The 24,331-nt window shown below is 39.1% G+C and overlaps 1 protein-coding gene across 1 annotated transcript in view; it reads left to right on the forward strand.

The window, feature by feature from the left end:
* CUBN (cubilin) overlaps positions 1–23,993 on the forward strand; it is a 139,420-nt gene extending 115,427 nt beyond the window's left edge. The window contains exons 57-67 of the mRNA XM_008492690.2: positions 3,812–4,012; positions 6,306–6,435; positions 7,348–7,565; positions 17,382–17,587; positions 18,416–18,578; positions 19,059–19,267; positions 19,899–20,046; positions 20,164–20,345; positions 21,430–21,595; positions 23,254–23,489; positions 23,886–23,993. Coding sequence (XP_008490912.2) covers positions 3,812–4,012; positions 6,306–6,435; positions 7,348–7,565; positions 17,382–17,587; positions 18,416–18,578; positions 19,059–19,267; positions 19,899–20,046; positions 20,164–20,345; positions 21,430–21,595; positions 23,254–23,489; positions 23,886–23,993 — 1,967 coding nt within the window. The remainder of the gene's footprint in view (positions 1–3,811; positions 4,013–6,305; positions 6,436–7,347; positions 7,566–17,381; positions 17,588–18,415; positions 18,579–19,058; positions 19,268–19,898; positions 20,047–20,163; positions 20,346–21,429; positions 21,596–23,253; positions 23,490–23,885) is intronic.
* The last annotated feature ends 338 nt before the right edge of the window (positions 23,994–24,331 follow it).

A 24,331-nucleotide genomic window follows, 5' to 3' on the forward strand; every position in this document is an offset into this window, starting at 1 on the left:
CATATATATATATAATACACACATATATATATAATACAGACATACACACATATATATATTTTTATATATACATATATATATGAAAGACTTGGGATTCCTTGCTTTGAAAACATCTTATGCTATGGATATGGTTAATATATTCCACAGGAATATATATCTGTGCAATATGTCTCCCACATTAGTAATTACTAATTATATTTCCATTTATTCCAGAAGCTACAGGTGTGAACCTAAACCCTAACCATTTAAAATTTTACAAACTTAAAACAAAAAGACAGGCTCTGTCTCAATACAAAATGAAGCAATGTATGGCTATAGACAGAGAGATGGAAAGAGGACATTGTTTTCTTTAGTGATCAGATATTTAAGAGCCCGAATTCAGTCAAGGTTTTTGTGCAGGCATTGTATCAAATAAATGATTTTACGAAGAATAATGAGACTGGACAGAAATTTCTGCTAAATGGAAAGGAAACAACAGGGAAGCATAATTCAAAATGTAATTCAAGGACAACTGAAGCTCTTATCACTTGAACTTTGGAGGCAGAAGTAAATGTCTCAATATTGAGTGGTAGCAGCAGATGATAAATAATAGTGCAGATAGGCCTTGAAAAAAGGCCTTGAAAGCAAATACACACAGCAGTTCAAAGCAAGAGAGATATTTTTTGTAATGTCAGGCCAAATAATTGATATCTCCGTCTGTATTTGGAAGAAATATTGTCATGGCTAGGGCAATGAACGGTACAGTATCTGTGTTGAAAAAATCACTATTTCTTGAGAAAGACTCATAGCTATGTGAAAGGATAGGATAGAGGTTATCTCATTATGGTTTTAAATTGTATCACATTATCAAGTATTCTCATAATATGGTAAGACATGAAGAATATTTTTCATTAATTATAATAATAATAACTGGAAACACTTGTCAATATTAACATCTAGCTTGGATGAGAAGACCTAGATAGATCCAATTTATAAATACAGACCTAATGGGGGCAGAAAAAATGATGAGGTTGTAAAGAAAGAAGATGCAAAGAAAGACTTGAGGGTGGAAAAAACTCTCCTATTGAATGGTTTTGTTGGCAGACAGAAATAAGATTTTAGTCTGAACAGAAAGAGGTCTGGAGGAGGGAAGTAGGCTGATGGGGTCATCAGCATAAGTAGTTACATCTGTCCTTGCAAATAAGATTATACACAGCTAATGGGGAGATAAAGAGAGAAAGACAGGAGTGATGTCTCATTGAATCCTCATGGAGAAACTGGAAGAGAAAATGCAATAATACCAGAAGGATAAGCAAAAACTCCTGGTAGACAAGGTTTTATGAAGAAAAATAGTGCTATGTGCAAATTGCCTCTTAGCTCAAGGAGGGTGTGGGTCTCATATCTGGATAAGAAAAAAATCTCTGGAGACTCAGGAAAGCTGTTCCACTGTAGTGCAAGGGACAAAGTTTGGTCTAGAAAATGTCTAAGATGATAGAATTAAAGGAAATGCACCACAAAGAAGAACTGCTACAGATTTGCCATGTATGTATAGAGGCTGGAAGTATGACATGACAAGACAGAATAGAGGAATCTAAGGCTGGTGATTATTTACAGAATAAGTATGGTGAGAAATGAGTACAGTTTAAACAAGAATGAGTTACAGGATAATTAAGCAGTTATCAGTTCTGCCAGGATTCATGGCCCCTAAATGATACCAACCCAAACAACGTGGATTCAAAGCTAGAAATTAAGCCTTTTGCTCACAATCCTATGTCAACCATCTTATTCTTTCTAGTGCAGCAGTTCAGAACCACTTGTGACACAAATAGTGGTCCTATTGTGGACTATTTCACTTCCTATCTTTCTCTGGTCTTTTCAACGACCTGAGTTGCTTTCTCAAATCTTCTCCATTCTGTAATTGTACTTCTTTCAGTTGTGGGGTTTTTTTTCTATTTTATTTCTTTGTATTTTAAAATTCATTATGTTTTTAAATTGTATCACATTATCAAGTATTCTCATAATACAATAATACATGAAGAATATTTTTCATTAATTATTAACAGTGTAATCAGCTATCTGATGTGGGTGGTTGTTTTCAGCTTAGTTACTCTTATTAGTCAGACAAGACAATTTTCCTATTGACATAATTATAAGGTTAGAATACATTACCTTTATTGAGAGAGAGGGAATTTTTAAATTGGAACTCCAGAGAGGATCTAAATTATATCTGACTGCTGGGATGATTCAGTTGTTCTTGTGAAACAGAATTATCTCTCCATTCCTATTTGTCATCCTATTCAATAGAAATCATCCTGTTTCCTACAACACTAGGAAGCAGCTTGTTTGGACTGGACAATCTACAGGAATCACTTTGCTGCAACAGTAGGCTCAGGATCTTTCCTGCTAAATTTAGAGCATTCCCTATCAATCCTTTACAGTTTAAATAACTGCCTCATTGTTGCCAACAGATAGCTAAACAAGATAACTTAACCTCAATAAACAAGTGACACCCTAGCTTTGATTATGCTTATAAATAATGGAAAAAAAAAAAAAAGATCATGGAAACATCAAGTTGTTCTGTAAGCATAACAACTAATGAAGCTCATTCTTCAGTAGGTGTGTGCTGTGTTTTTCACTTACAGCACTAAGACAGCTTTCCTGCATAATCCATATGGCTCCCTCCTTGCTCCCACATAATGCCAAACCTCTCTAGCTCTCACCATACATCCCCTGGTGGTACCACCCTGGGTTCCACCAACTTCTTGTGCTGCCCCAGCTGGGCAGAGAGGTAGTGACATGGCTCTGAGCTTCCAGGGTGCTGGTGGCTGGTGCTCAGCAGGTCTCTGCCTGAACTCACAGCCTTTACTCTGAAAGCACTGCTTGTCCTTTTCTGGGGACATTTCTCTGGCACTCTAACTCAGCTATTGACCTTCATGAAACTTACATGAACTTTGTATATCTGAGACTTCTCATTTCAGTCGAATCTGGTTGCAAATGGTGAGGTGGTTAGAAAGTCAAAAGAGTAGGGCAGGGAATCAGGGAGGATTGCTCCTTTCTCCAAAAACTTAACTGCAAATGGTAAACTAGAAACCAATTGGAAAAAATAGTAGAATGTTACGTTCCCCATTTCTGTGTTTCTTAGTGCAACTTTTCACTCACCCTAATACTTGTACCCTTAGAGCAGATTCCTCTTGAAAATCACTGGGGTTTTTCCTATTGTTCTGTCATCTCCAGATATGCACTATCTGCCACGGTTTCCAGTTTCAGCACTTCACAAGCGAAATATAAGACTGAATTTACTTTTTTTTTTTTTTTTTTTTTTTTTTGGTGTACTGAGTCAAGCTGAAAAATCTGGGTTTTTTTACTACAAAGTTTGAGGGAATTCTGAGAGAAAGAAGTTAGCTCTGAAACATGTTAGTGTATGGACTATTTTTTCATTTTCTCATATTCTCACTCCTGCACTGAGTGCGGACTTCTACACTGGGGGAAAGAAATACCAGGAAGGTGGTTGCCTGTAAGAGAAGGTGCATTGCTTTGATCTGCAGAGGTGATCCATGTTTTTGTTAGGCCCTCTCATCTCCTCCTAGCTAATGTTCACTCAGTTGTCCCAAGGATTCAAGTGCTTTTCCAGATGCTAGGGTGTCTTGAATGAGACCAGTCTACTGTGTTATACACAAGGTCTCTTTGCCTTTTCTGATTTGGTTTTTCTGCATGTTAAAAATGGGATCCTGGGATGGCAGGTAGCATAAAATTTAAACCTCATCCTGTGTGATTTCCATGTGATCACATGGAAAGCATTCTGCTAACACTTCTGCACTTTGTGTCCATGCAGCCCCAGCGATCTTGAGCGGAATTTGTCTTTATGATGGAGTGAGCATCTTCAGTGGGACAAGGGTTAACCCACATCCACTCATCACACTCTGTGGTAATGAGCTCCCTGCCCCAGTCAGTGTCTTTGGACCTATGCTTATCAACTTCTACACTGATTCCCACATTACAGGCTTTGGATTCCAGGCAAGATACAGAGCAATTGGTGAGTAGCTACTGCCCTGTGCTTTGTGTGGTGGAAATATTCCAGCTTAATAATGATTCAGTGTCAGTAATGCTGTACTTCACATGGGGGATACCTTAGGTGGATATAGATGGTTCATATTCCCTCTGTACTTGCTCAAAATAACTCTCAGGATGGGGACATGGGACTATTTGGTGTGTCTCATCACTGACTGATGCCTTATCTCACAGTTCTCATTTTAAGACACCACATGGGATCAAGTCAGAAACTGAAACACTTCTCCTTTACTGCAGAAAGGAAATGCAACCCATTTTGGCCAGTTAGTTTGGTTTGGTTTGTTGGGGCTTTTTGTTTGGTTGGGGTTTTAAAATATTGTTTAAAGAGAAACATCCACAGTTTATTTAACTGAGTTCATTTAAAACATTTTATCACATACAGAAGAATGGTCTGATTCTCAGTTATACTAGAACTACATTTGACAAAATAGAAACCAGAACAGGATCTTTAAATGGACCCACCTATATGCTTCCATTTGATGACCCTCTTGCAGTGCCAGGTATTAATGTAAATAAAGAATGGGATCTAGATATAGGGGGTTTTTTAGAAAGTATTTTCAGCAAAACTTCTTGTCATTCCCATGAGATCCCTTTTGTTTTAAAGAGGAAATATGTATTAGAAAAATAAGTTTCCCACGAACTTTAGAATTTACATCTGAACAAATATAAGTATCCCAAAAGATTATCTTCAGTACAAATTTTAATATTTTCTGTGTTTAACTTGTATTGACAGTAGCTTGATTTTTGAAGGCTGTTTTATTTTCAAACTGCAGAGAAAAGTATGAGTTCTTAGCTTTGGTATTTCCCTTAATGCATTCCTCATGTTGAAAGCCACAACTGCATAAGACTGGATTCTTTATATAAAATGAATGGTCTGATCCAGACCAAGGGAATGGCACTGAGAAATGACAATGTGCAGTTACTCATGGAAAAGACCTTCATAATTCACCCAAGTCAGTTGCTGCTATCTGACTTGTGGCTTCTGACATTTGAGAAGGATGACTGCAGCCTTATTAGCTTGTTGCTGTATACAAAGCAGATTATGGCAATTAACATTCCTCTTCCCTCTACTTCTATTGTTTTCTGAAAAAAAAAAACCAACAAAACTTCCCCCTCCTAGTGTAGAATAATGCTCATTCTTTATCCCCCCAGCTCCTGCCCTTCATCTGCCAGTGCTCCAGGCTGCCAACTGAGGAGCCAGGGGCTCTGTACCCAGCAGCACCCTGTATGGGACTGCCTTTGTTAAGGTGGAGGCCTGGGCAATGGTGTGTCCTTCAGAACACTAAAAGCTGCATGTGGCTTCAAGCCATTTATCAACAGGACGCAGGGAAATTTTTTTTTTTTTTTGCCAAGTTAAGATTATAAAATAAAGGCTGAAGCTAACAATGAAGATTAGAGTTAGTTCTATAACATTTTTGTTCCCTCAAGCACTGAAGTTGGGAACAAACATTAGCCACATCCTGGACTCAGCAGCATCCATGGTGTGAAGCCCTGAGAAGCCAAGCAGTTCCTGTAGTTCACAGCTGCAGAGTATAACAGAGTATAACAGCTACAGAGCAAGTACACCATCCTCCAGCTCAGCCATCCCCCACTGCTGGCAATCCTCAGCACAATGTGAGGTGGGGAACAGTCCCCAGAGTTAGTGATACCTGGGGACTCTTCTCTGCCTTTCTGCACAGAACAAATGCTACAGCAATGCTCCAGCCCTGCCAGGAGGTGGAGAGATGATGAGGTTCTGTGTAGTTATTTCAGAAATGTCAGGGCATGGCTATCCAAGCAATTTTGGCTGCTTTTTTGTAGTCCCTAACTTTCAGTGACTTCCCTGGGATCAAGGGTTGAATGAGAGAATGTCTGCCCACGTGTCAGCACCAGGTTTCTCTTGGCAGTCTAGAACAGGTGCAGAGCTTCTCCAGCCACACCTCACTCGTGCTGCTGCATGGGGCATCCACTGCATCCTGCTGCTCCCTGGTCCTACTGCAGCACACTTGAAAGGCAGGCTCAATCTTTAACTGCACAAACATGGAGCCCTTGCCATTTGGTATGCACAGGTAACAACCTGCTACTTTGATACGGAGTGGTCTTCCACTGCAGAACACAACCTGATAGACACTTCCCCATTCAATGCTTCCAGGCATTACAGCTAAGACTGCTTCTAATCTACGAAAGGCTTTTCTTTCCTTATGGCTAGACTCTTGCAAGAGATATGAGGATGAGGACCAATTTAGTATTAACCACTCTTTTTTCTGTTTCCCCTACAGCTTGTGGTGGAATTTTCACTGGCTCTGTTGGTGTTATCAGCAGTCCGGCCCATTCAATTCTTGATTATCACAACAACATGAACTGCTCATACTACATCACGGTTAGAAATGGCAAAGTAGTGGTACTCAAGTACGTAATCCAAGCTCAGCTTGTCATCTAGGGGACAGGGAGGCCTCTGATTCCAGTTAAAGACATCAATTATTGACAATTTTCTCTGTCTTTCATTTTCCAAGGGGAATGCTGAACTAAAATGAAAAATATATATTAAAGCCACCCTTATTAACCTAAGACTCCCTCACATCTTCATGTGTAGCTTGCAAAACATTATCACAATTTTAACTTCCCATTTTGGTTTTGAAGAGGACAAAGAAATTGTAAAAATGCAGTTCATGCTTTTAGTTAAATGCTATCAGCCTTTGAGGAATTGCGTCTCCTGTGAGTTAATATAAGAAAAAACCCCTGCAGTTCATTTAGAAAGCTGGTACTTCCTTTGAAGCCCAAGTAATAATACCCACCCAGACAGAGTATGCTTCTTAGTGTGTGCTTTCTTGCTTAAAGGAGGGATATGGCTGCCATAAAATCTTGCCACTGAGAAATTAAAAGATGGAAAGATTGTTTTGTCATATATATGCAGATTGTGAATTATGAGAACATTTCCCAGCTAAGCAGAAGACCCATATGGTCTGCACTCTGAGCCTGCATTTTATATGCTTCTCACGCACCCAAGGAAATTGCAGGCTGAGCAATTTGCAGGAGAGATGCTGTGTGTGCATGGGGAGAGATCTGCTGCATCACAGAAAGCTGAGTTGTGTGGACAGCTAACCCTGCAGAAGACCCAATGGGGCTGGTAGGCTGGAGTGGTTTGCCATGCAGTTAATAGTTCTGCTTCCCTGTTCCTTAAGAGCAATGTTATGTAGTATCTGTCTGTGTATGGCTTTGGTTATTGCCCATTCTTGGACCTTTTGTCAAGCTCTAAAAACACACATAACACAGGAACAGAAATGAAAATGTGATAACTAAAGCTCAAAGTGTGTTTTACAGATTCAACAGCTTCCAGCTTGAAATATCTCCCTCCTGCTACAAAGATTATGTAGCTGTATATGATGGCTCTGACACCCATGCTCCTCTCCTTGGGAAATTCTGTGGCTCAGAACTGCCTCCAAATATTAAGAGCTCCAGTAATAACTTGTTCCTGGTATTTAACACTGACTTCTATGGAGAAGACAGGGGATGGAAAGCATCTTTCAGAGAGACCTTAGGTAAGACTGTTATCCGAGTCATAACCCCAAGAATCTGCTGGTAATTTCCTTTGGGGAGAAGTAGTTATCGTGTCCCTCCCTAGGGGTGCTGGAAGCAGAAAAATATTTCTGAATATGTCAGAATTGGGTGAATGAATCTAAATACTATGGGATACCTGCATTCTAACTCTGCTTCTGAACAGATTCTTTTTATTCTTTGCTAACCTCTCCCTGTCTGTCTGAAATCACAAGCATTTCTTAGGTGACTGAAGCCTTAATTTCAAAGACCTCTCTTTTGGATGAAATCTGGAAATATCTGAGAACTATTTATTTGTAGTCAAAGGCTGGTAGTGCCCTAAGGATGTCTCCTTCCCATCCATCCTCCATTTCCATGCATTTCACCACTCACCTTTTTAAAACCTAAAGTGTTCAGATCACCTAAGACTGGCACTCCCTTCCCCCCCCGGGGAGCCACTGTGCTGATCTCTGCTGGTTAGCTGGGTATAACATGAATGGGATCATAGTGAGAAGGCACTCGGAGTTACATGTTTTGATGGATAGAACTGACAGGGGCAAAGCTTGACTACTGCCTTCATAAAAAAAGGCTTAAGCCTAATAGTCTATTTTTAAGATTAAGGTGTAAAAGGAATTATTTATCTTCCTTTATTATCTGAATTGTTTCAAGATGATAAGCAACAGATGAATATTACATATAAATGGATTTCATGTCATTGCTACCAGTTTCCTGTGTAATTAACTCAATGTTTTTGTGATCTAGAAAGAAGTAATTGTCTGATTTGCAAAGCTGGCACTCAGACAGTTCAGAATGAAAGGCCTTTGTAGCAGAACAAACATAGTCTTCTGCTGAATCATTGATTCCTCTCCCAACCCCTAGCCAGCGACTTTCTCATTTGATACAGTCTGAGAAAGTATTTACAGATAAGGAAAATAACTGGTTCTACAGGCTTTGCCAAGAAAAATATTCCCACAGAACCTCCTGGTCATTACTATTATTAACTCTTCCTTTGCTTCACTCTAAAGAATTGCTACAAGGATCTTTAAGATAACTCTTGTCGACTGTAATTGGAAGTAACATAATGCTGCTTTACGTGTTGCTGCCTTTAAAACCGTTAGGTATCAGTTGTCAGAGATCCCTCAGCCTAGGTTCATGTTTCTAGGGTGAGATCATCAGGAAATCCCCAAGCTCTTGCTCTTCCTGTTGGCATATAGTCAATTTTTTAAGTCACTGACTTCAGACTTGTTTAACTTGCCAGAGATTCTGCTTAAGCACACAACAGTGCACCAAAAAAGCTGTTGAAGTCAGTACCATGCCTGATAATTTCCTAGAGGGTGAAGAAGCCTTTTATGAGTTAACTTTGACTTGTATGAGGCTAAGTTTTGAAGGGATTTTCTGCAGGCTCCCAAGGAAAGGGAGGTTTTGATGTTGCAGGAGTTAGTCAGGAGCAGTGGAGTTGGAAGCTGGAAAAGATGGCCATAAGGAGATGCGGGTTGTGTAATGAAGAGCCTGTAGTGGTGAGATGCTTAGTGGTAGGTCTTCTTTCTCATCTGTGAGAAGCAAATCACAGGGGCTAAACCACAGAGCTGGTAGGAAGGATACTGAAAGTCCCATCCTAGTACAGAATAGCCAAAAAGAAGAAAATTGTATTGTAAAAGGAAAACGTGAGTCACAGTCCTATAAACATTTCCAGTTTGACTTGTCTTAAAAAGAGCCAGGAAAATCTGTGACAAATCTTTGTACTATGAGGTCTGGGATTCTGCTTCAAATGCAAGAAAATAAAAACATGAAGATCTAAAATCTGTTGTTCTAAATGGCACTTTAGCAAAGTTCCCTCATGTCTGTAAAAAGATAAAACCCATGTGGTTTTGTAAGAGTACAAATGAAATCAGATGACAATTAATAATGATAAATCTCTTGGATAAGGATGATGGTATCTTTAGGAAAAAAAAGAGGCTTCATTCTCTTTTGGGTGACAATGAGTGCAGTATTCTGTAGCTACCCTGGGGAAGAACAACTGGATAACTTAATTACTGCTCTCTGTTTAATGTTGTGAGTGACCCTGATTATGTATTGGAAAGAAGCAAACAGCAACGGTACACTCATTTGTACTAAGCTAAACCATTTCCTTTCCTCAGAAGCTCTTCCAATTTCTTTCCTGATCAGGCTTCTCTCAAGGGTACTGCCAGAATGCAGGGTTAGCCACTCTTTCTCTCTTGCGAATTTTATTCGTAGGAAGTGCGTCTGATAACCATGCTGCTCGAAGGGAAGAGAGAAAATGAAGTAGGAAGCTCACAGAAACCTAGCAAGACAGACAATAATCAGGCATTGATTTGAAATTTCTGTAACCACTAGTCAGGAGAGACAGAAAGTATGAAATAGTATTAAACTGACAGTACAGCCATATCTCACCTTTTTTGTCAAATGTCTTTTCTTTTACCATGCTACTCCACATGCTGTAATATATAATGGTAAGTGCACATTTCACAAGCCCCATTCTTTGTCATAAACAATTCAGTGATATGGTGCATTTGAGGCAGGGGAACATATGGCCCTTGGTGCAGTTTGGAGGGTTTATAATTTCACTGTCTGCTGCTGAGTTTGGACCCTTATTGACCTCATTTTTGGAATCACCGGACTTGCTTTCAGGCTGAACTGGTGAACTGGGCTGGCTGGAGTATCCCACACTGCTCTGTGTCCTAGATTTGTGGAAAGAAAGACTCCCCTTACCTTAGTTACCACTGACCTTTTTTATGCATTTGTTTTCAGTATGTAAAATGGGAATTATACCACCATGCCACAGTAAGTATCAGCTCCTCTAGGTGATCAATACAAGGATGAAAAGAGATAAATCAATACCAGCTTAAGGCATTTGGTTACATGATATGCCATTGTGAAGGGAAAAAAGCTAAGATCTCTCCCTAGAGAATATGGTCTGTGTGTACTCAGCTTCTGACTGCCAAAGATCTCCTGATTACCAATCCAGCTCTAAGGGGAGAGCAGAGCTTTTCAGCTGACCCTGGCTGGCAGGGACAGAGTCTGCAGATACCCCTGCCAGCCTTCCTGTGACAGCAGGGACATTGCACTTTGGTGGTAAATGGAGCTTCTGCCTATTCCCATAGAGCAGTGAAGTGGCCCTCTCTCCCCAGTGTGTGAGCCTCTCTCCTGAGGCTCATAATACAAAAGAGAAGAAATATATGGATTGGGGGTTTTTTCTTATTTTTAAGGAGTCAGCAACCCCTGTAAGGAGAGGTAGTGATGACCTTACTAATGGCACATCATTTGCTCATGGCAGCTTTCTGTGCTCATGTACATAGCCCTGTTGTCTCAGTAATGAAAAATATGTCACATTCTAAACCATCAGAGAAGTTTCTAGGGGTTCTCTAAAAGGCAGGTTTGCTCTTGGGGCTGTCTGAAGGACACACATGAATTTACACAAAGCAAAGTGTTACACATGGTTAGATAAGCAGGATAAGTCAGAAAGCTCTCCCTGATCTTTCTTCATATAATACAGGCAAAACTGAAATAGAGATGGGACAGTGGGGAAGGTGGGAAGGAGGAGGGCAGGAAGACTGCCTGCTTTTTCTGCTGTAGCCAGCTCTTCCCCCTCCCAATGTTTTTTTCTATATTTTGTGAGCATGCAGTAGAAATTCACACTGACACTTTGTGAAAGAGCAGTATGGTGTACTGTCTTAATACCAGTATCAACCCTTGTTTGCATTACCTTGGGGCTTATGAGCTCATGGGCCCCAATAACAGTGCAAAGGCAGAAAAAGCAACAATCTGCCGTCACAAAGAGATTATGAGTTAAACACCAAATGAGGAAAACCAGATGGATATAGACAGGCAAGAAGAATAGGATGGCAGCTATGAGGAAATTAGTGATGTAGGCTCTAAGGCAGAATAAATGCCTCCAAAACCTTTGGCAACAATTAGACTATTGGAATGTCCAAGTCCTTAAACACCCTGTCCTCTGCATTGTCCTCAGTTTGCCCAGTTTTTCCCTCAAGGATCTCTCCATTCTTTTATTCAAATGAGCACTTCTATTGACTGGATATTAATCATTTTACATAGAAGAAAAATCATACAAGAGTAGGTTTAGAAAAAATAATTGAAAAAGGAATATTCTTTGATTTACTATAAAAATGCATTAATATTTTCCATAAATAATCTCATATGCATACCACAGAAATAGAAAATAATCTATGTTTTTTTAATGAAAAAATTAACTGTAACTTACCTGATAAATCACCTGGAGGTATCTGTCTTCCATTATTCTATTAGCTGTGTATTGAATTACTTGTTTCCTGTTTGGAATATAATACACTGTCTATTGCTAATGAGTTTACTGTTATGCGCTCTCTTAATGAAATTGAAGTGTACTTTTAGAAAATGGATTCCGTAGAATTTTTACAGCATTTTAATGCTATTTTATTTTACAGGAAAAAAAAATGCTTAATATAGTTCTAAGTCCAGCTCTACCATGCCAAATGAAAGCTTGGCTCACTCTATATTCAGCTTCTAGGTGCAGATTTTCAGCAGTGCTCAGCATGCGCAGATGTTGCAGAGGGTTCGTTTATTATTCAGAATTGTTGGGGGAAAAAACCCAAACAGGTCTGAATAGGCAATGTAAGGTATAATATTGTGGCATAGGTCAGGGTTAGGTGTTCTTTTGTGAGTCATTTCTAAGTTCTTGCACCAACAGCAGTAAATGCATTACACCTATTTATGTAAACAAAGTTAGCACCTGCTGCAGGTGGCACCAGACATCTGTATTGATAACAGCAGATGTGGCCTGTTAGTTGGGAAAGGATCTCAGCACAGATAAACCCCATGTTTCTGACATTTTTGTCTCTCCATTAAGAAAATCCTAGAAGAACATGTCCTTGACTATGGCAGGCGAATGCCATTGTATTTGCTCTTGTCTTTGGAAAAGTAGCAGTTCCTGGCAGAGATTTCACAGCCCATTAGGACTGTATACACCCAGGGGTCTGGCTGAAAAGCAAATTGCATGAAACTCTCAAGTCTTCTTGCAAATATTTCTTTGGGCTTTTTGTTCACACAAATTTTTACTAAAAATGTAACACAATACAACACATTTCAAATTCATTACATTGTCATGGCTTAACTATGATTAGCTTCCTCTATTAAATTAATAAATAAATTGTAGCTAATGCCTTTTCTTCATCTTATTATAGTCTATGAAAATAAGAACATCCTGAACAAGCTCAGAATATTTAAATGTTCATAAGTCACAATTCCTGGACCGTTTCCAAATGTATTTTGGGGTTTAAATATAAAAATATGCATCAGCTTGAAATCTGACTAAGTTTAGAAAGCACTTGCAGTGTTGAAATACATCTCTTCAATACCTCTGAAAAGAATACAACTCTTGAATTGTAAGGAGTAGCCTACAAATGCCTCTCAGAAATGTCAATAATTTAATTTATGTGATATTTCTTCTCCTGAAGCAAAAGGAACAGGAGTGGTTTGCCTACCCAAACTGGACAGAGAAGAGTCAGGTAGACATTAAGACATTTCTGACTCATATGAAAAATTGAGGTGAAAAAATATTTTCAGACACAATGATTAAATATAAATTTGTTGTGACTAAATGGTTAAATGCCAATGGGATATTCAGAGTAAAGGTGCCTCACACAGCTGTGGTGAACTCTCTGCTGGCATGAATTTTCTTAGCTTGACTGAGGTCAATGCCTTCTGCAGCTGAAAATCTGTACTCTGGTACCCGCTAATATAGGGTGAGGAGATACTTCTGATTCCACTTGCAAGAGAGATCTGCAAAGGTCTGGGTGGCTGTGATGCCAACAAGTGTGCTAATGCAGTATTGGAATGTATTAGAATGAGCCCAGAATCCATGTCTGCCTCTGGTCTCCTAGGTAAGCATTGAGGAGATGATGGTACACACATTACAGTTTTGTAGAACCTGGGCAGGCTTGGCCCAGAGAACATCTGGACCATTACATCTGGGATCAGCCAATACAAACCTCACCTGACTGCATATGTGAAATCCTGCTAAAACAGGAGACTGTAGCTTTGCAGTCCTAAATGTCACTGCTGGAACCATTGCCAGGCCATCAAAAAAGCCTTTCTGAGTTAAGACTGGGCTAAGGACCAGAGGGAGTCCTATGCTTCCAGAAGATTCCTTTTAAAATGCTACAGGCACTGAGGTTGTGGCTGGCACAGCTGCCAAGGTCCTGCTTCCAGGTGAACTCACAATGTCTGTACAGTGATTGCCAAACACAGAAAGAGCTCAGCTCAGCTTGCAAAGCTTTTAAAACCTTCAGTATTAGCTGTGAAATGAAGCAGGACAGTGCAATTCCTCCATCCAGCCTTATATTATTCTGAGCCATGACCCAAAGAACCCATCAGCTAATTATTATAGCCACAATTGCTTCAGATAAGAGAAAAACCTGGAGTTCCCTGGGATGCTTCTAAGTGAGACCAAATGTAATTCAGAAATCTGGGAGAAAGCTTTTTTTACTGTTCAGGCAGAACTAGAACAGTTCTTTGAGCTTTGCTGCCTTCTGGTAGACATTTGAGGTGCTCATTTAAGAAGGAGAGGACAGTAAAATTAGGTTGTTATGCTTTGAATTGTCATTGGTTTGGTTGTTCCTGATAGAATTAAAACTATTCAGTAGGATCCCTTTTGTTGCATCCATACCTGTATAAAAGAACCTTACTTCAGCTGTGTTTCAAAGGCAGGAAGCTTCAAAGATTCATCTTACTCTATGTTCCGTATCTAGAGGATGCAGCTCTGAACAAAGAACCACGTGCTTGCTCTCTGCTGTAATTATTGTTATTTGCCATAGGGAACCGTCACTTCTGTCTTTTCTGAATGGTCCTTCAGCCTTTATTTTCATTAATGCTTCCCAACAAAAGCAATTAGTGATGACAGTGTGTGCCCTAGTTATTCTGATAATTTGTGTTCTCTGGCAAGCTGTTTATGAGGACAAGATTGCAATCTGATTTATGATGACCTTACAATTTTTAGTTTAAATAAGAAACCAGAGACTGAAGCAACACAGTCAGTCCATTTATCCACACACAAACTATTCTATAAGGTACATTCTTCATTAAGTTTAGCTTTTCATATGTAAGTCTATTCTACAAACTCACAGACTTCTCAATCCCAGTTTTTGCCTAAATTTTAGCTACAATTTTCTGGCTGTGCTAGCCAATGATGAATAGCATTCCATCAGTGATCACCAGCAGACTGGATGGATACTACTTGGCCCTCTAGTCAGAAGTGGTGGTGATTTTTAAAACAATGAGTTGGATCATGGCTAAAACACAGTGCAATAGTGTTTCTCTTAGCATGAATTCCCTCCTGTTAAACAGCTGGTTCTTCATTTACTTGTGGGTGTTCCCTCCACAGCTTCCCTATTCTGTAACTTTTAGTGGCTCCAATCAGATGTAATATTGATCAGTACTGAAAAAACCCAAGATGGATAGATTTTTCAACAAGGGCTGTTCTTTATTTGACTTGATGCAGGGCTATTTGATATCTGGTTGGCTTCCAGTCTAGCCATTATTTAGAGAGCACTGTCCTGTAAGCATTTCACTCAACCACAGCTGAGCTTACTGAGCATTGTGAAAGTTAATGATGAATCTTCATCTGTATTAACTATAAATCATACTTTTAATTATATCCTCTTAGATGCTATTACTGGTTTTACTAGCTAGAATTGATTTCCTAATAATGAAGATTTGCCCTTTTTCTCTCTCAGGTTTGCTTAATATGCACACACAGGTTACCCACATCTGTATTTTTTGTCTGTCATCTGTCTTTATAGCTGCACAGCTATCAATGAAGTGCATCACGGCAAAGGTCCAGACATTTGATATCCAAAACAGAGGACAATACCACAGCATTTAAGCCTTTCCTGTTGCATGACTTGGTGGCAATTCATTGATCCTGTTGCAATGGTCTGGCATTTCTGCAACTCTAACCCTGAGAAGGGTGAAGGGGAGCTTTGTGAGGTGTCTGACCCATATATCACCCCAGACTCAATATTTCAGGGCTGGATGGTGTGTGCCTAATGATTATATGCTTAATGTTATGTTTAGCAGACAGTGTCCAAAATGCTGAACAGGAAATGACTACAACAAGATAGTTTTAGAGGGACTGAATAAATGCAGTATGGTGCACTCAGAGAAAAATAGAACAAAACTGCACTCTTAGGGCCCAGGCACCCTCTTGGCTGACATTTTCTTCCTTCCTAGACTATTTGTAAGGTTTATTGCTTGCATTTCGCCCACTGTTGTTCTCAGCTTCTGCAGCAGCACATTTCCAAGTTCCTGACTTCATCAACAGCCCACAAAACTGGACTAGAGTCTATTAATTCCTGACTTTTCCCATCAGTAATATGTTTCTTCTGATCATTTTGAGCTACAACAAAAGCTTAAACCTCCTGGGTTTAAGATTTTGGATTTAAGCAAACTTCTTTTTAGGGTGGGGTTTTTCCGGCTCTGGTCAGCAGAGCAGGACCACTCTTAGCCTGAGTCATTCTGGTTTAACTATTACAGTATTGCAAGACAGGGCTGTCTCCAGCCCTGGGTTACTGATGCAATCCTGATACTTGGATGCTGATTTTCCACCGGAGTGATCTTTTGTAATACTGTAACTCAAGTAGGGTGCTGTTTTCTGTCACTGAAAATGTATCAGTGTGTCAAGGTTAAGTCACTGTATGCCAGCTAGACAGGCCTGTTGTACGCACACAGATGGGATTCGGAAAGTCTGCTCGTGTTGCTTAGCCACAGCTGTAGCTTCATTTATTATCTAATTCTCCACAAGGATTCTCTGTGGGAGACAACAGACTGCTTGCTGTTACCACTCTACTTTGTGCTCTTTACAAAAACTTTCTCAGACTCAAAAGCAAAAGTATGAACCATACTTTATTTGAATTCCTGAGTTAAATAAGTGTCCAGGAAACTGCATAGAGACTGGAGAAGGAAGCATAAAGTAAACAAATTGGTCAGACTTACTAGCGCCGTCCAGCTTCTGGAAATCAGACTATTAAAAAAGTAAAACAATAAAATAATCCCTTCTGATAGCCTGGATTTTTTCCTTGTTTGTAATTAGACAAAATAAAAGTGTTCTGATCTTCCAATAACTGCTTCTCTCCAGAGGTAATTTCTTGCAGTGTGACCGAAAACATTAAATGGTTCAAATTTGCACAGTGAGTAACTACAGTGAGGGATTTAGCTCTGCATGTGGGATCCAAATGAAAAGCAGCCTGCTTTTCAGAGGGGTTGCAAGTCCCACCATGCAAACAGCTTCAAGAGGTAATTCTGTTTCAGCTAGACTCCTCAATGTGAGCCCGGGTCTCAGTGTCAGGGTGCTAAATTCAGTCGAACGAGGTTCTTTTGCCAAAATAAGCAACTTCAATTTTAAACTAAATGTTCAAAGTCAAAGACCCAGTGCCCCCTACTGTCCGCATGTGCTTACTGGCATGTATGAATTACATTAAAAAGCCTTCTGACCTCTATTCTATTTAATTTCTGCCCTCTGTCTTCTTACAGTCCCTTTTAAAAAATCTGCTGCTACGTTTTCAAAGTAGATACTGATTTCATATTCATCAGAAGATATGAGTCTTCTTAATTCACTCTACCCAATCTGTGATTAGTATCTATCTGATGCTGTTTGTGCTGAAAGCCTTTTAATTACTCAGATATTCTTGTGAGACAGAACAGTAAAATTAGGTAGCACAGAAAAAAGCTGCTGGCTTGACATTAGAGACTTGAAGATTGAATAACTGCCAAGAACTGCTTTTAAAAAGTTTTTTTTGTATCTTAAACAGGACCTCAGAATGGCTGTGGTGGTTACTTGACAGATTCATCTTATAGCTTTGGCTCTCCGGTCTCCAATGTGACCAGAAGATATGAGAAAAATCTGGACTGTGTATGGATCATAACTGCACCTATAAACAAACTGATCAACCTCACCTTCACTTCATTTGTGCTTGAATCGCAGTCTGCTCGGAGATGCCGATATGATTATGTCAATGTAAGATAGCTGTGCATTTTAACAAGAAAATAGGAGTGAGATATGATTCATTATCCTCTCTATAAGGCTAAAACTTAAGTAATAGAAAATGGTCTTTTGAAGAAGCTAAATTGCTTAATATAATCACCATTTTTTTCCCATGGGTTAGATTACAGCTCTGGATTACACCCTGCCTTTTTGGAAACCAGCAAGAGTTTTAATGTTGTTACTGAGACATACTTCTATTCTTAGAGTGTCTGTATAAATAAGTATTTATTTCATAGAAGAGAAACAAAACTCAAGCACCTTGAAAGTAAAATTGTAGATCTAATGTCATACACAATTGCCTGAAAAGACTCTAATTTCTAACATTTTGAATAAGCCACTCAGTGCTAAATGCTCACCTGTTAAAAAGTATTTCCTTGGAGAGGGACATATAAATGTAGAATAAATAATAAAATGCTGATATCCACTAGAGGTGTTCAATGCAACCTAGGAATAAATTCTATGTTTTGGTGAATGAAATCAACTTTTCTCATTGAAAAGATCTTTGACGTTAGCTTTAAAAAACAGAAAACTGAACATCAAATTAAAAGAGAATAAATTTTTGATAGATTTGCTGAGATAGGATCAGAATGTTCCATAATGAGATGTACACTGTCCAACAGAATTAGTTAATATGGCAATGAATAATTACAGTCATCAAGAACATCCTGATAAAACACAAAAGCACTTATTCTGCTTTCAAGTAAGAGAAATACGGTCTCAGCAGGGGTCAGAAAATTTCATTTCTGTTTATTTGTTTGTTGGGCCTAAACTATTATGGGTTATATGCTTTTCTTCTTTCAGCTTTATGATGGAGATAATGAAAATGCCAACTTAGTTGGCACATTCTGTGGATCTACAGTGCCAGCTCCTTTTCTTTCCACACGTAATTCCCTGACTGTGAAATTTACCACAGACAATTCTGTGGAAAGGGAGGGTTTCAATGTGACCTACACCACAGTGGATCGTAAGTATACACATATACTTAAGCATATACATTGTTGTGACTCTTTTTGTGGAAATACATACTTAGATACTGAATAATCAGAATTGGTTCTAGATACAGGGACCGGGAGTGTGCAAAGACAGCCCTTAGTGTTCTTGTTTTACCCTCCAGACTGACAGCTGCCCTGGAGCCTACCAAGACCAACCTGGGCTCTAGCAGGGCTGCTTTTAGCCTGCATGTAGGTGCTCCCTGGAGCTGTACTGTTATAAGCTGCTAATAAATATTCTGATGTTACAGGGAACAAATGGACTAAGGTTTACAACATATATTGACACAGCATTAGCATGTTTTACTTACTTTTATTTTTATTTTTATTTTCCTCCTAGGGAGTCACAATTAAATACAAAAGTATATTGCCCAGAGTAGTTTTGCTCAATAGATATTTTTCCCCATCTGGAAAGATTTTCACTCAGTGGTGCATATGTTACTATTTTTAAACAGGACTGTGTGGAGGAATATATAATGCAACATCTACATCCCTGACTGCAATGTCTCCTAACTTCCCGAATGAATATCCACCATTTACTCTCTGCACCTGGGTCATTGATGCCCCTGAGCAGCAGCAAGTCAGGGTGATGGTAGAGTCCTTCCACCTCCATTCCATCCAGGATTGCTCTCAAAACTACCTTGAGATCCAGGACTCACCGATGGTAAGAAATTTACAGTAGATAGCATTTCCCATTCACCTTCAGCTCCCTTCACTCTTTGAGGAGAAGCCCACCACTTAATAATAGATTATCTGATGATTCTGTGTTAGGTGCACAACCAAAGCATTGTGCACTGTGCCCTACTAAATGTGTATTACTTGGTACACAAACTTCATGGCAACACACTACACATACTTTGAATTAGAGCTGGTGTTACACAATTTTTCACAGTAGCATCAAGTAATAGACCTGCCAAACTTAACACCTAGAAAAGTCTGCCCAACAGCATGTATTCATACACTAATAATACTTCCTCTCAACCAAGAACCATAATAAAAAAAAATATTAATTTCAAGACTGTAGAAAGCACCAGCAAAATAAAAAATAAACCTGTTTGCGTCCCTTGTAATTTATTATTCTAAACCTTTTCTGATTGTTTCTTATTTAGACATGAAAATACCAGTTACATTTTATTTCCTTCTCCTAATAATAAGTGATTACTATGAGAACTTTAAAATGAGATTGTATAACTGGTATAAAAAGTGCTAAGAGATCTATTCACCTCCAGGTCAGTAAGTAGAAAATTGAATTACGTCTTTAAGTAGAAGTAACTTGTGACATGATTACATTACAGCAAAGCCAAGGATCAGTCCATAGATTCTGTGGCACTGACACTTTTCCAGTCCCTGAGTTTTATTCTCATGATCGCACTGCCATCGTGACCTTCAAATCAGATGAATATATGATTAATAATGGCCTCAGATTTGCCTATGAAGCTACAGGTAAGCTTGAAGAAATGTCTACAAAAATCTACCTTGCACTTTCTTTGTTGATTCCATACAGTGAAGCACAATACATAGATCAGAAGTGCTTACATGTTTCTGGTTTTCTGTCTCAAGGCTGCAGCAGAGAATATAACCAGTCATTTGGTTACCTGAAGAGCCCTGGCTGGCCTGGACATCACCTCAACAACATGGACTGTTCTATCATTCTACGAGCTCCCCTGAATCACACAATTTCTCTCTTTTTCCATGCTTTTAGTTTGGAGGACAGCATCCAGTGTTCACGCGATTTCCTAGAGGTATCATGCAAATATACATATTTTGTTGCCCTGTGCCAAAATCTGCTGAATTCAAAGTATATTTTAATAAGCTTGTATCAAGTCTGAGTTGGACTAATATTAGGGATTAATTTATTGCTACAGTTTTGTGGTAAAATGTACTCAGACATTATAGTAAGAGGCTAAACAATAAACACTATAGTAAGTGTTTATAATTAGATTCATTATTGGCAAACTCATCTTTACCTAGCTCTTGTTGATATTACCCAGTTAATAGAGAAAGCCAGGATAGTTTTTATCTGATATTAACATCTGTGCATCTGTGCATAAACAGAAAGCCATAAATATGTGTGCTTTCATTCCAGCAATAGATTCCATCTGTGTGAAATTTTCCTTAGAAATACATTTAAAAAAAAAAAAAAAGGTACTTCTAGTAACAAGTGTAAGATGTTTGCAGAGGTACTTTGTGTCAATAGAAAGCATACTTCATGATCATCAATCTGTCCTTTCATGCTTGTTAAAGGTCTCTTTATTCAGTGGTCTGATGGCAAAAATCAGATACCTGTGGCAGACTGATTATTTAGTTCTCTTTCATATCCTCTTTTCTGTCTGACGAAATGGATCTGAGCACCAGCATTATTTGAGCTGAGAAAGAAACCCAAACAAATTAAGACTGAGCTATGTCATATGATCTGTGTCTTAATGTGACTGGGGAAATGTGTGGTCTGCAGGGTAAAGAATTAATCTTTTCATCTTTAATATTAGAATTTCTTATGAGATGTAAAACATGGGGTTGAATTGCAAAGGCACATCTTAGGTGCTAGCCAAATAATTTTTTCAGTCAGGAGATGAGCCACACTGTAAAATTTAGCTACCCATTGCTGTGATACTTATTCCATGCAATTACTTACAGAACTCAGACATAGTGGTTAATGCTCTCTTTTTCCTCCTATACATATAGTAAGAAAACCAATAGTATTTCAATGACAATTATGGTATGCACACAAGGCACTACATAATTTGTGCTCTGCTTGTATCCCTGTATAATTGTACTGACTTATAATTGGCATAGGGAGTTAATGTTGACTGTTTTTTCTCCTTGAAGGTCAGAAATGGGAGTGATGTGCAATCACCACTACTTGGCAGGTTCTGTGGAAACACTGTACCCAGTCCCATCTTCCCCAAAAATCATGTTGTCTACCTTCGTTTCAAGAGTGATTTTTCAGGGGTTCATGATGGATATGAAATCACTTGGACTTCATCATCAAGTGGTAAGGCTGTAATTATGAAGTAGTTCCACTTAGCAATTTTACAGAGAGAAAATACAGAAATGTGGAATTCAGCCTCAGTTTGGGCCCTGCCTTATCAACACCTGAGAGCTTCCCAAGCACCCAGAGTCCACCCTATTTATTCACTGGATAGAGGTGGATGTTCCTGGAGATCAGTGAGGCAAGATTCATTTTATATGATGGAAGCAATGTTGACTTTAGAAACCTCAAAAGATGTAGTCCACTTCAGGTGAAAATCTACCTCTTTCACTGAGAGGCAAGAAAATATCAGGATCATCTCTCTTGGGATCCACAGAGTGGTGGTAGTGATGATTCAGCCTACTCCATGAATAATGCAGTTAAAATATGCCCTAGGACCTAGGCACTGCTAAGCCTGAAGAGGACTGAAACCTGCCCTAGGAAAATCACCTGACTATGATGCTGTGTAGTGACTATATCACAGTCCCATTGACAAATGGCTTATGAAATAGCAGTGAATACCTGGGTAATAGTTTGTTCACAGCACTAAGTCACTGGTGGAGAAAAGTTCAGGGCCAGCTGAAAAGCACTGCAGGATAACCTTACAGTATTGAGTGGCTTGGCAATGAAAAGGCAGATAAAGTTCACTGTAGTGAAGTGTTGTTGAAGAACATGGACAAAAAAATTACAATCCTAACTTTACTCACAAAAATATGGGTTTGGAGTTGACTTTTGGCCTCAGCAACAACGTCTTTAGGCCAAAATATTTCCATGAAAACAAGAGCTTACTGCTGACTAACAGTCAAGTAGGCTAGTACAGGGCTAGGAATTGTTGGGTAAGGAAGGGAGAACTAATAGATAGCCACTGTATAAAACCATGGTTCACACACAAACTGAATAATGTGCACATCTCTGTTTTCCTCCTTTTACACAGAATCCAGTGTAGCTAATGGCTCACCATAAAAATTGGCTCTATATAACGTATTCTGAGACTTTTTAATCTGGTTAAGAAACTACTCAGGTCCTTAAAATCCAGTGATACTGGATGATAAATAGTGATCAGCTGTTCATTGATTCTCCCATGGAAGAATTAGTGGCCATCAAATAAATCCAAGAGGCAGTAGGTACAAAACAAAACCAAACAACACAGTTCTTCACACTGTATGCAGTTAAGCTGTGGTGTTCCTTCCCATTGGGTGCTGCAAATTCACATGGAGTTGAGGGATACATCAACAAGTTCATGGAAAACACCTGATAAAAGCTATTAAATACAAAGATGCCATCTCTGGGAGCTGAAAATTCTTGGGCACCATCAGAGTAATTTGTGGAATGATCTGCACGTTCTTACTCTTGCTCTGTAGCTTGTCCCCAGTAGTTGGGAAATGAACTGAACAAGGCACAGACTCAAGACTTTGGTTTCTGTTTCAACCCCCTGTTTCAGGGGTTTGATTTTCAACATCCAGTGATGGTCTAATGCCCATTCCATATTCTTCTCAGGCTGCTGAAGCCTCAGTTTTGTCTCATACTAGAATAATCATTTTATCCACATTTTTTATTCCAGCTCCCAATGTCTTTCTGTTTTTCAATACTGCTACTAATGTACTAATACTGTACTGATGTACTACATCATGTAGCACCTTGTGAAACTAAGCCTTCTGAGCTAATTAAGTGTCTGTTTCCAGAATGTGGAGGAACATTACAGGGCAGAACTGGCTCATTTGCCAGTCCCAGCTACCCTGCCACTTACCACAACAACACTGACTGTGAGTGGGCCCTTACAGCGCCCAGGGGACGCGTTGTCACAGTGAACTTTGATTTCATCAGCATTGATGACCAGGGGGATTGCAGTAGCAACTACCTGATCCTTTACAACGGGCCAGATGACACCTACCCCCCAGTCGGGCCATACTGTGGGATGGTATGTATTGCCTACTGCCTGTGACCCTGGAACTGGTTAAAGTGAATCTTTATTGTTTCGTATTCAGGATTGTTTCCCAATGTGCCTGGAATTTAACACAGATGAGTGGAAGTGAAGGCACGAGGGTCGCGGGGCACCTCAGGAGCCTTCCAATGCAGACCTTACAGTGACATCTAGTGGAAGACATCATCAAGCGATTTTGCTCTATATTTAGCTGTATTTATTATTTAAATACTTGTATACCTTGAGGGACAAATGCAAAAGGAGTATCTAGCATAGACCTGAATTTCCTTTCAAATTGTGGCTCGATTTGTGCCTCAGTTTTATCTCTCTGAATGGCTTCTCCAAAGGATCATGATCTATAAAACTTTTCATTATTCTTTTCTTTAATTTTAGGACACAATCATCTCTCCATTTACTGCTACATCTCATCAAGTCTATATAAAATTTCATGCTGAATATGTGACATTACCATCAGGATTCCAGTTAAGCTGGACGAGCTAGAACACTCATAATGAGAAATATACTACGGGATCTACTGAAGAGACTTTAGGTCATAAAAGAAGTTTGAAATTCAGTTACAATAACTGCAACTGAAGTAAGGCCTTAAAAAAATTACTGTAAATATAGCTGTGATGAATTTATAGTTCTGTCAAAAAAGTGATCTCCCATTGTCCTGAAAATAAACTATTGCCTACCTAACTGTGAAAAGGAAGTTTTGCTCATTTTTTAAAAGATTTTTTTTTATTCTCCCGTGTAATTTCAAGTGCTCTGAGTAAATATACCCCACCCCCCCCCAAAAAAAAAAATTTACATTTAATTCTATAGGAAGTGAATTAGAC

Source organism: Calypte anna, chromosome 2 (assembly GCF_003957555.1).
Source record: "Calypte anna isolate BGI_N300 chromosome 2, bCalAnn1_v1.p, whole genome shotgun sequence".
Classification (NCBI taxonomy): Eukaryota; Metazoa; Chordata; class Aves; order Apodiformes; family Trochilidae; genus Calypte; species Calypte anna.